At 36.4% G+C, this 14,635-nt stretch overlaps 1 protein-coding gene across 2 annotated transcripts; it reads left to right on the top strand.

Moving 5' to 3' along the window:
• The first annotated feature begins 72 nt into the window (after window positions 1-72).
• Window positions 73-14,181, top strand: RUMY1 (regulator of UNG2 and MKLN1 interacting yippee protein 1). Of its 2 annotated transcripts, none has more exons than XR_015798587.1 (5): window positions 73-199; window positions 393-921; window positions 5,915-5,992; window positions 7,514-7,850; window positions 10,020-10,128. XR_015798587.1 is itself a non-coding variant. In XM_007439992.3 (5 exons), exons 2-5 carry the CDS (start codon window positions 770-772, stop codon window positions 10,112-10,114), a joined length of 450 nt encoding a protein of 149 aa, XP_007440054.1. In that variant the 5' UTR covers window positions 73-199; window positions 393-769; the 3' UTR covers window positions 10,115-14,181. The 2 variants fall into 2 exon arrangements, 1 of the variants encoding a protein (XP_007440054.1); XM_007439992.3 differs by having other exon boundaries at window positions 7,514-7,638; window positions 10,020-14,181.
• The last annotated feature ends 454 nt before the right edge of the window (window positions 14,182-14,635 follow it).

Here is a 14,635-nt window from a genome sequence, read left to right as displayed (position 1 = left end):
ATGTCGATCTCTTTTTACCCGTCACTCTCCGGGGGCGGGTCAAGAATTTTCCAATGAGATGTGAAGCTGTAGATTCAAACTGACAGCGAACGGAAGGCTACCTACGTTTGGGGTTTTAAGCAGCTCGGGGAGTGGGGCAAGCATCCATTTGCGGGGCGCTGACGGGAATGCGGGAAATTTGGATCTTCAGGATCATTCAGTGAGTAGTTGAGAAATAAAGAAAGATTCTGAGAGCCCTAAAAGTTGGGAATAGTTAAGAGAGGCGGTTAATAATAGGGGGTTGTGTTGTCGAAAGGAAGAGGGGTAATTAATAAAGAGAAATAATCGAGGCCTTGGAGAAAAGTCCCGTCAAATCCCGATAGGCTTCTACTGAGTGTTTATATTTCCTGCAGTTGAATCCCGCCTTACCTCCAGAAGCTCAAGCCAGCCCTGTGAGAGAGAGAAGGTTGAGCGAGTTGGACGAATTCGGGGCGACCAGTGCATTTCATGGCTGAAACCGAGCCTGCCTCTTGCTGGCTCACTCATGCAGGCTAGGAAAAGAAAAGGAAGAGATTAGGTTGCTAATAAAGGTTGGTATCGGTGAATACAGCACTAAGCGGAGTCAGTTGTCACGGATTTACTGAGCAAACAGGAGTAGCTAAGTACTGTGAGCAAGGGCTGAGAAGAGGAGAAGGACTGGCTTCCACCCAGAGAGCAGGCTCCTTATCTGCCCTACTGAGAGAAGCTGAGGGACGCGCTGGAGCCCCCACCCACCCAGCCTGACCTTAGTATGTCTGCCAGCGGTTGTAGTTTCGCAGATCGATGCGTGTCTGTGCTGTTCTGCAAGTTCTGCCAACAAGTGCTTAGTTCTCGAGGGATGAAAGCTGTGCTCCTGGCTGATACAGAGACAGATCTCTATTCCACAGACATGCCTCCCATCAGGTAAGTTAACACGTGGGTCTCAGGGAGTTGGAGTTAATGATCATTTGGTCTTCCACTGTGCCTAGTTTGGATGGCTTCTGCATATGAGAGATTTGAAGAAAATTGTACACTCTCCTTGAACCACAGTGATTGCTCTTAATTTAAGTTGAGGGTCCATTTCTTGTTCTGTTTTACTAGCCTTGCAGAGTAGTCAAGGGTGAGAAGAATGGGTAAGTGCTCTTGGTGGAAACAAATAATTTCAGGTTTGCATTTTGATTTGTGGTCCCGTAAGGGGTGAGGTTGAGGATTCTGCTAAAAAGTGGCTGATTTTCAACTATATTACTTATGGCACAGGCTATGAATGTGTTTAAACCACATTTCTGCTGCTGGGCCTTATCTATCCTGGTATTTTATAAAACTTTATGTATTATAAATGAAAATGTTTTATTTATTAAAAAAAATAACAACCAAAAGCACGGGACAAATGTATATTTGGCCATGTAATTTTGAGCCTTGTTTTGTACTTTAAAATCTTACCTTTTTGCATTCCCCACAAAATGCAATCTGCTTCCATTGCTCTCTTTAGCAAACTGCAAGTTGGTAAGGCCTTTTAAAAATGTTTCAGTTTAAATGAAGAAAACAAATAGTTTTAATATTAGAATTGCACCTTCACTGCTGTTGCAGTATGCTGGGACTGTCACTTTCACTTCCCTTTATGTTTAGTATATGATCTAGCTATTGTGGTAACAACCAAAAGAACAAAGTGGAGTGTTGCATAAACCACAGGAAGAGATAATCTCTGTTTCTGACAGCTTCAGTGGTTGTGAATCCGAGTGTAACTGCTGAAGTATCTGGAAATGAAGAACCTCACTGGGGTACAATATTTTATCTATAATGTTGTGGGTTTATTTATTGAAGACAGTATTTTTAAACTTTAAACCATTAAATTATTTGCTCCAATCGGATCAAAAACAAAACTTGCTAATGTAATCTACCATATCTGCACAATTATGCAAAGTGCATGAATATAATTGCATCCACAGTGTTTAAAAAAAAGATAGACTGCTGTGAAATTATTTCCAAGATTGCTTAGAATATCCTATTCTGTGGAGACAATTAGGATTCCAGATTGTAATAATTACATCTAGCTAAACGTAGATGCTCTCACTTAAGTCCTTTTCATGTTAACAAATGGAGAGAGCTCTACAGGGTTTTTTTGGGGGGGGCAGGGTGTTCTCAGCCCTACCAATTACATTTTCATACAATCCATATGCTGTACTATTGAGCAGCAGGCTTTCCCCCTTCCTGTGTACTTCTGTTTAACTACACATGGCCCATATAGTCAATCGGCCCTACAGCAGCTTTTGGATTTCAAAAGATCAAATATAAAAACACAGCAGGAAATGACTTTTAAAATTCCTAAAATGATTCAAAGACAACTGAAAATGATCCAGAACAGCCTATATGAAAAGAACCCCTATTGTAGCCATTTTACAAAGGCCAAATCTTTATAGAATTACACAAATGTTTCTTAGGTTAAATTTATGACATAAGTTGTAAGTACCTGGTAAACATTAGTTGAAATCATGTTGAGACTTCAATACTCTTGTTGAACAATTTAACAGTGTGGCTATTGTTACCACAGGAATGTGGTATTAAATTTAGGAAAGTTGGATCTTCAGACTGAGACATTAAAAAGGAAAATTTGTTACAGTGTTCCAGGAAATATTTTACTCCTTTTGGTTTCTTTCTACTATATAGTATTAATAGCTTAGCATCATAGCTACTGATATTCTGATGGGACTGAGTGGTTAAACTCAGTATAGAGCTAACGAGTAGAAAAACTGGGAGTTTATAAATGACAAACACAACTGGTACTGTAAGTGAGCGTTGGTTGCTACCTGCCATATGATCTTTTTCTACCATGGCAAAACCCGTGGTAAAAAAATAAATTGAAAAAGTGCATTGGGGATTGAAATGTACCCTGTTAGGAATTATATAATAATTACACAATTTCATTTGTAATGACAACTTTACAGGTTACCGGATGCAACAGAAAACTGTATTGGAACAGGTTGCTCGTTCATATCATTTTTAGGATTCACACCCTACACTCCAATATAAGTTGTTTGGTTTTGGCATAGTATATTATATGAGCCCAGCCATAAGCTTTCTTTATGGGTTAGTATAGGAACGGACAAGCCTTTGATGGCTTAACTTAATTTGTTTGTTTGAGGTATGTGGGGAGCAACCATCAAAACTGATGGGCCTGAATTTTTTCTTCCCCTGAGTGATCCATCCCAGAGTGGTCAGGGCTAAATTTTTCAACTAAGCATTAATTCACAACATAAAACTTCCCATCTACCCTTACTCCAACAGATCGTGGCTCCACGTGCTTCTAGGGTGTAGACATGCCACAAAAGTCTTGTCTAGCCCTCAAACTAGGAGAAGATTGCAAGACACATGATTGTATTGGGCAGTACCACCCATATCCCTCTGCTTCAGAGCAAAACTGTAAATTACATTGGCATATAGCATAATAGAAACAGACCAGTTCTCAGAAAGAACAATACAGTACTGTAATACTGCTTCAATCGGTATATTAAATCAAAAAGCACATGTATTGTCTTAGAAAATGGTAATATTCTAGTCTGAAATAATTATGGAAATGTAGCACGTTGTTTGGAACTTAATATCATATGTGCTTAAGCAGTAGCTTCTGGAAAGCTAGACTAAAGACTGGCAAATTATTGAATTCCTCTCAGCCTATAATTTCAGGGTTTTCTTTAAAGCTTGAATAAGGTCTTTTGTTAATTATGTTCTTCTCAATCAAAACTTGTTAAGTAATACAAATGTGCCATTACTTAATCTTAGTAACCATCAAAGAGATATTTTTTATTTTTTCCCTTCCATTAGCAGTGCACATCACTATTCTGTAAAGGGGCAATCTGAAAAATGTCAATGGGATTATTCCACTCAGCTTTTCAGGGAAACAGTTTGGATCCCACAGTGTGATGGACTGGAATGGAGGAAGGGGGGTGAAAACGGTGCTCTCGTCTCCAGAGCAAAGCTCTGGAGATAAGCAGAGAAAGCTGGCACATCCCTAAACATTCCAGAAGATAGTAGAGACTTGTGCATGGGAACTGCTGGTCAGTCTGAGAAGATTTCTGTAAACAGGTGCTGGCAAATAAACCTTGCTGATTGAACCTGCATGGTCTCCAGGAGTTCTTTGGGCTAGGCCTGACACACAGGATTGATTCCAGGATTTTTTAGATTCTTTTTTTTCTTTTTTCTCTTTCGACTGTGGGTAAACAGACGAAACATACCCACCTGTGGTCAAAAGCTAGGTCTGAAAATGTCAGTGAGATGCTATAAATTTATTGTAGCAGCATTGCCAGCTAATCCAGCATACAATCTCACCTGCATTAATGAAAACTTGAGACTCTCTTAGTTAAAATTCTGAGTGACTTTATCTAGCTGCATTGCTTCAATGTTGAAAAAGCAGCTACTGATTTTTTTAGATTCTTTTTTTCTTTTTTCTCTTCTTTTTTTTAAATCCTATACTGATAGCTAGAAGGATAATGGAAGATTCTGTTATACTGTAATATTAACAGTATCTCTTGACTGTTCAGAAGTGGCATTCTTCAAGTTATATCTGTGTGGAAGGTAGGGTTGCTTCAGCAATTTGATTTTGGAAAGTCTGACACCAATTGACTAACTGAGTAATATGCACATCAAAATCTTTTGAATGTTATACACCTAAATTTTACAATGCAATTCTCTACTCAAAATGTGTATAAAATGTATTTTAGAATATGTTGGGAAAGGCAAGAAATCTTAAAAATATGTAATTGTTTACATATATGTTTTTAAATTTTGTACAGATTTATTTTAACTGAAGATTTGGAACCAAGACAAAAAAGACTTAAAATGAATATACCTGAAATAGATACTAAGAAATTGACTAACATCTCTACCCATAATTGCTGCTGGCCTTTGATGATAATAAAGCATATCTACCCACAGTTGAAAACAGCTGCAAGTTTTATACCATGGGACTGCGTTAGAAAAAAATTGTTTCAGGTTTAGGATCATTTCAGAACAGAATTCTTTATCTGCAACTTAGTTGTAGGTATATTTTATTGGAAGTGAATATTGTTAAAGTTATTGGGGTTTGTTATCTATGAATATCAATAGGATTACAGCCATAGAGCCCATCCAATGTTAACAGGATTTGTATCTATGGGACTTACTCTGTGTCCCATAACACTGTAAGTGGGATTACAGTCTTGAAAAGCACAGTAGTTGGGTTTATGCAACACATTAAACCAAGCCCAATCAAATCAGATTATTTGTGGTTTTTGATTCAGAACAACGAGATATGGTCCTGCATAGTATCTATGCAGTCATTGTCTTAGAAAGCAAAACAAAATCATTAGATAGGTTTCAATATGAAGACAAATATTGATTCTTAATTTTTCATTGAAATTTTTTCCTTTCCAAGCTTAGGATCATAATAGCAACTTTCATATAATGAGTTGTAACAGCTTTTCCTAAGCCACCACCCTGATTATCCTGATTTGAGATAATAGACACTATTACACCAGCACATCTGGAGCACATCAAGCTGGGAAAGGCTACATTGTAGAAACCAGAAATAATTGTCTTAATTAGCATGAAAAAGCCACCTATAAATCTGTGGTATCAAAGTTCCTTTGACAAGACAGCTTGGTTTCATAATTTTTGGAGAGTCCTTACAAGAAAAAGACTTCTTGTCAAAACTTAAGAAAGCTGAATCTATTTACCAATTAAGATTGTTTTACTGTGCTGCCTTCACAGTGGAGAGGCTTATGATTGCTATTAGTGGAAAGAGATTTGTAAATGAAAAATAAACAAAGGGAATAGCACTCTGTTGGAATTTTAATTACTAGTATATTTCATAGCTAACATTGTGAAGCAATGATCAAGTTCATTTTAACCATCTCCAGTATCTTTCCTTTCTAATCACTACCAGCACTGTTGACTTCATTGGAAACTGCTATTACACAGAAATCTGCAAATGTAAACTAATGAATGTTGCTTGTTTGAAATGGTGAGTAATATTATACTTTAACAAAGAAAAATATTATTAACAGCTATTGCCTATGGTTCATTTTTATGCAGGAGTTAAAAGATACATGATTACTGATAATTTAACATTTATAATTATACTTATAATTTAACTGATAATGATAAGTGAATGCTAAATAATCACAGCAATGTTAAATTGAAAATCTGTTGAATTAATTTCAGTAATAAAATTTCAGGATGGTATAAAGTGATTTAATGCTTGTTTGGGATTTCTGTACCAAAATAAGATATTCAAGATTTCCAAATAAATTATAGTAATGTAAAGTGGATCACTGATGAGCTGAATTCCACAGAATTGCTCTCCATTTTTTTTTAAATGGCTTTAAAAAAAAAAAGTAACTGCAGAGATAAGGTAGACGAAGTTTCTCTTGGCATGGATATGGGAAACATTAAATCTTTTGAATTTCTGCATATCTTGTATTGTTGATGGTATAAGGAAGAGCCAGTTTAAAAAGTTGGCAGCTATGTATTCAATAGCTGAAAATCAAGGTCCAAATGGTTTTGACCATAATTCTGTATATATAAGTTAGATGTGTCTTCAGCTATTTCAAGCACTGCCATGTTTTTACTATTTCTGTCAAAGGTTGTCAAATTCATGTCCTAGACACAATATATGTTGATAGCTAGAGTGAGCTAGAGTAATGTGTTGGTGCCTGTCCACTAGCAAAGAAAAATGTCATCAGCTGGGATGGGGTCTGCTGCATCAGAGGACCCCACTATACCAGAGTAGAAAGCAAGCTATGGTTAGAAAGCAGTGAGCCCAGTTTCAAATCAGCCTGAAACTGGCATGGAAATATATGAGAGTGGTAGGAGTAATGGAACCAAAAAATAAATAATAAACATACAAACAAACATCATAAGCTAGCAGAACTTGGATTGCAGTAGTGAATCCACTGCCCAGGTCCTCCTTGGCTCCATTTTGAACTGTATTGCCATTATTTTAATTATTTTGCTGATTTACAAAATGGTGCTCCAAATACAAATCAAAAAGCCAATTGACAAGTTATAGGACTTTACCATAATATATTCATATTTGTTTTCCTTTAATTTAAGAAAACAAAGCAAATACTTTTTTTATGTGTGCATATGTGTGTGTGTATGTGCATATGTGTATGTATATCTCTTGGATATGAATTTGATACAGAATCAGTAATCATGAGAGTTCATAATTTCCAGATCTATTCAGTCTTGGAAGAGAGATTAATCTTCTTCCATTTTTATGTTTTCTGTTGGAATTGAAATTAATTTAACCTGTTTTATTAACATAGTGGTACATTTGGAATTTAAAGGTACAGATTATTTCTAAACTCCATTTTGCTCACTATTTAGTCCATTATTTTTAGTAGATGAAAGTACTTTATTTTTATTAATTTGATATTTACCTAGGATGCATTTGCATATCTATCAATTGTACAGTCTATTTTTTTCTGTGTAGTCTTTCACTTAAAAACTTGCATGTCAGATACTTTGTTTGCTCTTCTAGTGGTAATGTTGTAGGCTACCATGTGATTGCTCCATGCAAATCTTGCTTGTTCTCTTGCAACAATGGACACTTCTGGATGTTTCACAGTAAGGCCGTTTTTGGAATCAACAGATTTGATTCATCTGGTATGGAACATTTATTCTGCACATGAAGTTAATTGTTGTTATGCTTCTGTTGTGTTGTAGCCTGTTATAAAACATGGACAAGGAGAAAAGAACAAATTTCATATCTGTTGGATTTATTCTGTTTTTCTGTTGGAAATCCCATAGTCCATCAACCAGAACCAGTACAAAACAGCTGATTAAGGAACTGAACATATTCTTAGAGCTGAAATACGGTATCTTAATCATTTATCCTGCTTAGGTGATATGTGATTATTAGCAAAAAATTCTGTCAAGAACATGCTGCATGTAAACTAAATTCTTTAATCTCTTAAATCATCAGACTGGGACTAATTGGCCAGCAAATTTACTGTGAATCTAAGGTGATATGTGTTGGATGTTACTTAATACAAATGCCAGACGGTATGTTCAATGAACTCATTGTAAAACCATATGCTATGGTTACATGCTATTAAGCAAATCTCTTCATGAGCAACTACACTCCAAACTGGATAGTTTATAAAGCAGCAGTGCCAGTAGTTACATTTGCAACCATTTTCCTTTACCACACCACCATCTCTCTTTCCCAGGTTTATCAATAACATATACTCCATCTGCCTGTATACCACACCAAACTAGATTCTGTATAATGGTCCCATCAGTCATGTGTGCCTTTCCTTCACTGAGAACCCAATTATCCATTTTCTGAACACTGCATGCTTTACTTCATCATATTCCACTTTTACCACATTCATCAACTTTCAACTTCATATTCATGCAAAAACTATATCAAACCTATACACTATCATAAGCTTTCTCTAAAACAATGAACACAGAGTAAACTTCTCACACTCATTTCTCAGTGACTTGCTGAAGGACAAAAATCTGGTCTGCATACCACCTACCCAGTATAAAACTGCATTGTGCTTGCCAAATTTTGCTCACTGTCACCCTCATGTCTTTTCAGTCAGAATTCCGCCAAACACCTTTCCAGACACATAGCAATCTATTTAATGCCCATCTAGTTTGTGGTTCACTCTTACATTTCCCTTGCATAGGAGTATAATAGCATTCTTCCATTCATTAGAGATGCAGTCTTCACACACACGAAACAAATTTTACAGCCACACCATAAACAAAGAACATTCATATTTTAACACTATCTATACCTGCAACTTTTCCATTTTTCAACATTCTCACAAAACTGATGACTTGCTTTTCATTACTTCTTTCGTCACTAAAATTATGGCATTTATTTCAATTCCACTCTGCTCCAACATATTACCATTCCTATATAGATCTCTAAAATACTTTATCCAGCATTCATCCCAAATAATTTCAGTTCCCTTCTTGAAGGTTCTAAAATGCTCTGTCTATCCCACATCTCTCATACCCTTATATCTCTCAATTTTTCACCATAAACTCAAATAAATCATTCTTTTAAATTCCCTCCTTTGCCCTGAGTACCCCTGAATAGACTAATGCTTAAACCATGCATTCAAAACTTATCTTTTTCTAAGTGGATAATTGCTAATTATTCATTGTTCTCATGAATTCTTTGGTCCAAAGTGCCAAATTACTTTTTCTGTATTCTCTCATCTCATTCCCACCCATCCATTCATATTTTCTGGAATGTAACACGCAACTATAACCAGACAATGCACTGCTACTTTCATAGACACGCACATCAATATACATGTATCAGTTCATATTTTCTGACATATATTTAGCCATTTCATTCATAATTAAATCTACACTTCAATTCCATGCCTACATTTATCAACCCTACTCCACAGGATCAGACTACTTTCATTAACATCTATCACACCCTTCCTCTTTCTCTTAGCTTCACAAATAGACAACAAAATTATTTTTCTTTGCTTCATTTAATCTGTTAGTTCATTGTTAATTGATTCATTGTTAATTCTTTGTCATTTAATCCTCTTATATCCCAATTCTCTGTCTTTCATATGGGCTCACAGATGTTGATATCTTCTGTCCATCATGCCTTTGGTCAGTCAAGGCTTTCACATAATGCACTTAGTCTGATAAAGGATATAGACTGTGTTACTAGCATTAGTTGTATCTGTGTCACACGCGGCATTTCTTGTTAATGTAATGGCACAATATAGTCAGTTTGGACACATTTTGTCTAGTATGTCACAGATGCAACTAAAGGCTAATTTTACCTCAAACTTGCTTATGTTATTCTGTGCAAACTAGGATCTCTATTTTGCAAGCCAACCCTGCAGACCAACACACTGTTGCCTATATCCCACCAACTAGGAGGTATGTCAATGTATTGATACACTCAGGATATGCTTTCTTTGATACCATGTTTTATCAAGTTAATTCCAGATCCTGACCACAAAAAGTATAAAATAACTGATTTATATTTTTTTTAGGTACAGACTTCTTGCTTTGGGGCAACTTACCAGATCTACAGGAAGGTACTGATGAAGATCTATCCAGCATCTCTGAGGAGGAATATATCAGATAAATATTATCTGCAGTGCACTACATGGTGTGTTTCTCATATTCACAAGAAGTATAAAGCACTGATCCCAGGAAGACAGTACAAAAGGAAGAAGAAAAAAAACACTTCAAAGGTTGATACCTGTCATCTAAAATTATCTGATCTAGTAAGCATCCTGCTACATGATGAGACTAATATGTAAAGATGAGAATACAGCTCTTTCTTGTTCACTTTCCAGAGAGACACTATCTACGTGCATATTTGGCTTCTGAAGTCATTTGATTTTACCTGTTTCCTAAAAAACAGAATTATGATAAACAATATCAAAGAATAAGTTCCACACCCTCATCAATTCTGGGTATTTTAAGATAGATCTAGTAGCCATATAAGAAAAAAAAAATCCTGTAGTGCTTGATAGGTGGATATTATCTCCTGGCCTGCATGGCTTCCTTTTTTCTGGGCCGGAGCCTATGCATGACCTCTCTTTGGTGGCCATATTTAATGTTATTGCCCAAGGAGCTGGCAGTACAGATTCTCCTATTGGCAGCCTTCCAGTTTCAGGTGTTAGTATTAGAGAGGGGTAATAGAGAGCTCTTAAATGTAGACCTGTTTGCACATGCTGTGTGATTGTTGAGCTCTGCTAGGTTAGCTTTCAAGGAAACCTGATAGTGACTTTTAACTGCCAGGGCACATGAGAGCAACAAATGTGGAGATATAGCCTGGGAACTGGCTTATTTCCCTGCTTCTAATGGAAAGAGAAGTTGCAAGGAAACAGTAACAAAAGAACTGGAAAGCCCTACTTTTGTGTATGTGGGACATAATAATGCACATGAGTAACAAAATGATTTAAAACTAATGCCTAAGAGGCACCATCTCTGACTTCAGATATTTCTAAAGTTCTTTGCAAGAAGAGAAAACCAGGGAATGTGATGCTGGAAAGGAGTTTTATAAATGCAGGGCCAGCTTCAGTAATATATTCTTCTGACTTCTTTATTGCTGGCACAAGAGTATTCTTTTGTAGCTAGTGGTATAGAATCTTTTGGAAAGAAGGCATAGCTTGAATTGAGTATTCTAAGTCAAAAGCAGCAGCTAGATAGCTACAAGTAGAACAGTCTATTCTTTCCAAATTGATGAAATATTATCTGGATTTTTTTAAAAGAGAACTAATGTACTTTTGGGAAGAAAAGTATTGTGTAATTATGTTCAAGCTGTTTTAGGACTTTCAGTGCTCTAGTTTATAGGTCACTTTATGAGCCTAGGATAGGTCCAGTGCCATTTCTAGGAACTGAGTACGTAAGTTTAAATCAACTTTTATTTACTTGAATGGGATGATCCAAATGCACAGGGGCCAGATTATGCAAGAGAAATATTTGCTGCTTGTTTTTATTGTCATTTATGTTTGCTTGCGAGATAACCTTGGAAAAATGGTGGTAAACATACTGTTTGAAATCTACTGTTCTAAACCCTGAAAAAAGCACATACTCCACCTTTGATAGTTCTGGGAGTCTTGGCCACTCGGCAGCTACCTACCAGTTGCAATACCCTATATTCTGTTTGCTATGTGGTACCACATGTACAGAATTCCAAAACTGGAGAGCCTTATATTTTTTTTTAAACTAGTTTTCAACTAATAACATTCCCAATATGATGTGAACAAAGAGAAATGAAATTTCAAAGCCAAGCAGAAAGTCCTGAGTGGAATTAACTCTTATTTGGTTCAGATTGGTTGTGTGTTGTCCTTGGCTTTCTGCTGGAAGAGAAGATGTGAGGCCACCATCACTCATTATAGCCAGTTCCATTTTCCAGTTACTCCAACCTGCTGGAATTAACTCTATGCCCATTTCTCCCATGGAGAACAGCCTCCAGGCCCCAGATCAGAGCTTCAACTGCATCTCCTGTTTGGCCCAGGGACTGAAATATACAACTCAGTATCATTAGCATAATAGTGATACTTGACTTTATGCCAGTAGATGACCTTTCCCAGTGTTGAAAGAGGGGTGAGAGAGTTTGGCCTTGTGGTACTTTCTACCACCAATTAGAGCAGAAAGGAGAACCATAGTGCTTCCCACTCCCATCCTTCAAGGATGAGCCAGAAAGAGATCATGATCAATGGTATTGAAGGCAGCTGAGAGATCTAGCAGGACCAGGAGTTCATACTCCCTCCATCTCAGTCCCACCACAAGTAATCCACAGAAACAATCAATGTAGTTTCAGTTCCATTTTCAGGCCTGAAACCCAATTTAAAAGGGTCCAAATAATCTGCTTTATCTAGGGCTTTCTGCAACTGTAGACACATGAACTCCTTGTAGAACAGCCAGAAATTATCTAGAAATAAAACTCAAAGAGACAATTATTTTTTTCTTCATCATTAAATTCAGTGGGACTTAATTCTCAGTAAACATACTGGATAGCACTGACAGAGCAGTAGAACTGTTTTAAAGAGAGAAAGAGAACCTATACAATTCAATTTAAATCAATGGCACAAAAGCATTTAGGTCAGTTGTATCTTTAGTATTCAGCTTTGCCTTGTTAGGTCTTTTAGGAGTCACCAAAATTTCTACTAAATTTCCCAAGATTTGATGGTCATAACACAATGTAATGTAGATTCATGGAATGGTATGGCAGAAGCCATGTGAATAAAAAGGTCAAAACAAAGGAACGGGAGTGGTTAAACCTATGCAATAACCAGTTAATATTTATTCCTCACCTTTTTAAAATAATTTAAAGATTAAATATTTAAGCTGATAGCAAATGTATTCAAATATACATATATATGAATGCAAATGTGCATTCATATATGTATATTTGCCCAAGAAGCCACGAGACAAATATTTCATATATACCCACACACACTCACATGCTTATTCTGAAGGCCATAGGGAAAAATGGGTTGAAGATAATCCTTGTAACCCTTTTTGATTGAACTAGGACAGTAGGTGGATGGGTGTTATGCATCCAGTTATGAGAAATATTTTATATTTGTGGTAATGTAAAAGACAGACATGGAAAGAACCACATAAAATCTGCATTCCAATAAACCATGTGCCTTAGCTTCTCCCAAGCTCTGATGTTGCTCACATCTATGTAAAATGCACTGTAGCAGTGCATTCTCTTTTCCATAATGCATTATTCAAGACTGATTGTTGCTAGCATTAAGGATTGAAGAGAAAGGAAGCAAAAAGTCACAACATGACAATGACACATTCTTTCTGCTTCTTTCCAAAAGGAGCTATATGGGGAAGAGAGTGGGTGACTGATTAAATATATATGCTTATTTTAGAACAAATCAGTGCATAGTATCTAAGAGGCAGCCTATGCTAAACACATGCAGAGAGTCAGTTTCCACTGCAACACAGTCATTGTGTTGTGCCGCTGATAAATAGCATATTGCAAAGAGACCAGAACAAAAGACTGCCTCTAATTAATTATGCCTTTCCTGACTATGAGGCAAACTTGGTGTAATGCAATTAAAACCTACAGCAACTAGAGCTAGAATTACTTTTAGCAGGATAAACTAAGTTGGCATTTGTCCATATAATGATATGCCATATTTATCAGAAAGAAGGGTAACTCTGGTTTTTAAGACTGTCTGCCAAAAAGGGTAGATTAGAGACAGGAAAAAAACCTTATATCTCTCTTATTACTCTGTTTTTGCAAATGTAAAAGAGGAGTCTTCCTTTCAAACAAATCAGTATTGTCTGAGTAGATTGTTCTGAACAGCACAGACTTTTAAAGGTGGGTTCCATGGAACAATGAACATGCGGACATCAATATCACTTTTCAGGCTAGCATTTCACTCACATGTACAGTTCCTGTTTAATTCTCTTTTATTTTGTTTTTAAAGCAGGGTAGAATGGAAGGATAGAATGTGTACTCAGATTCCTGTTTGTCTGCTTTTGGCAAACTGCTCCATCATCAGTTTGCCAAAAGCAGCAGCCACAGTTCAGTGATATCATGTCTATCTGCCAACAAGACCTTTTTTCAACCTCTATCCGTTTTGTGAAAATGTAAGCTTTTACTAAAAGTTCAACTTCCTATTGATTTTATATTCAAAACCTGGTTCCTTTTGGACAGAAATAAAGCAAATTAACTCTGAGTTCATCAGACTCTCATGCTTCATGTGGTTTGGGTTGTAGTGTCCTGATTATGATTCTTCAAAATACTTAGTTTTACATATCTGAGTAACATCATATAACGGAAAATAACTGCAAAATTCTGATTTCCTTTTCTACTTCAGGGTATAAGCAACATATATGCCTCCTTATAAAGCCACAATAATTGTAGGGGATCATACAGCTGCTCTCCAGTGTAAGGGTGTTTGGGTTTTTAATTGCTTAGTAAAGTCCTGAGGACTGTTACAATCTCCTGAATTTATACCTATGTAAATATTCCTGCTATGTTTCATCTAGACAAATGTAGATGTGTAACACATCTGAAAAGTAGGTGCATACAGACATTTTCTTGCCATTATTTCAATATATTCTCTTGGTTCCTTATTCATAACTCAGTATCCATCTAGGCAATACATTGGAAAGCATAGATTTT

This window comes from Python bivittatus, unplaced genomic scaffold (genome assembly GCF_059951505.1).
Source record: "Python bivittatus isolate LINGU-HERP-01145 unplaced genomic scaffold, Pbiv_v1 ctg000700_np1212, whole genome shotgun sequence".
In the NCBI taxonomy this organism is placed as follows: domain Eukaryota; kingdom Metazoa; phylum Chordata; class Lepidosauria; order Squamata; family Pythonidae; genus Python; species Python bivittatus.
The sequence above is the reverse complement of the archived record's forward strand: the minus strand, read 5'-3'. Positions and strand labels throughout refer to the sequence as shown.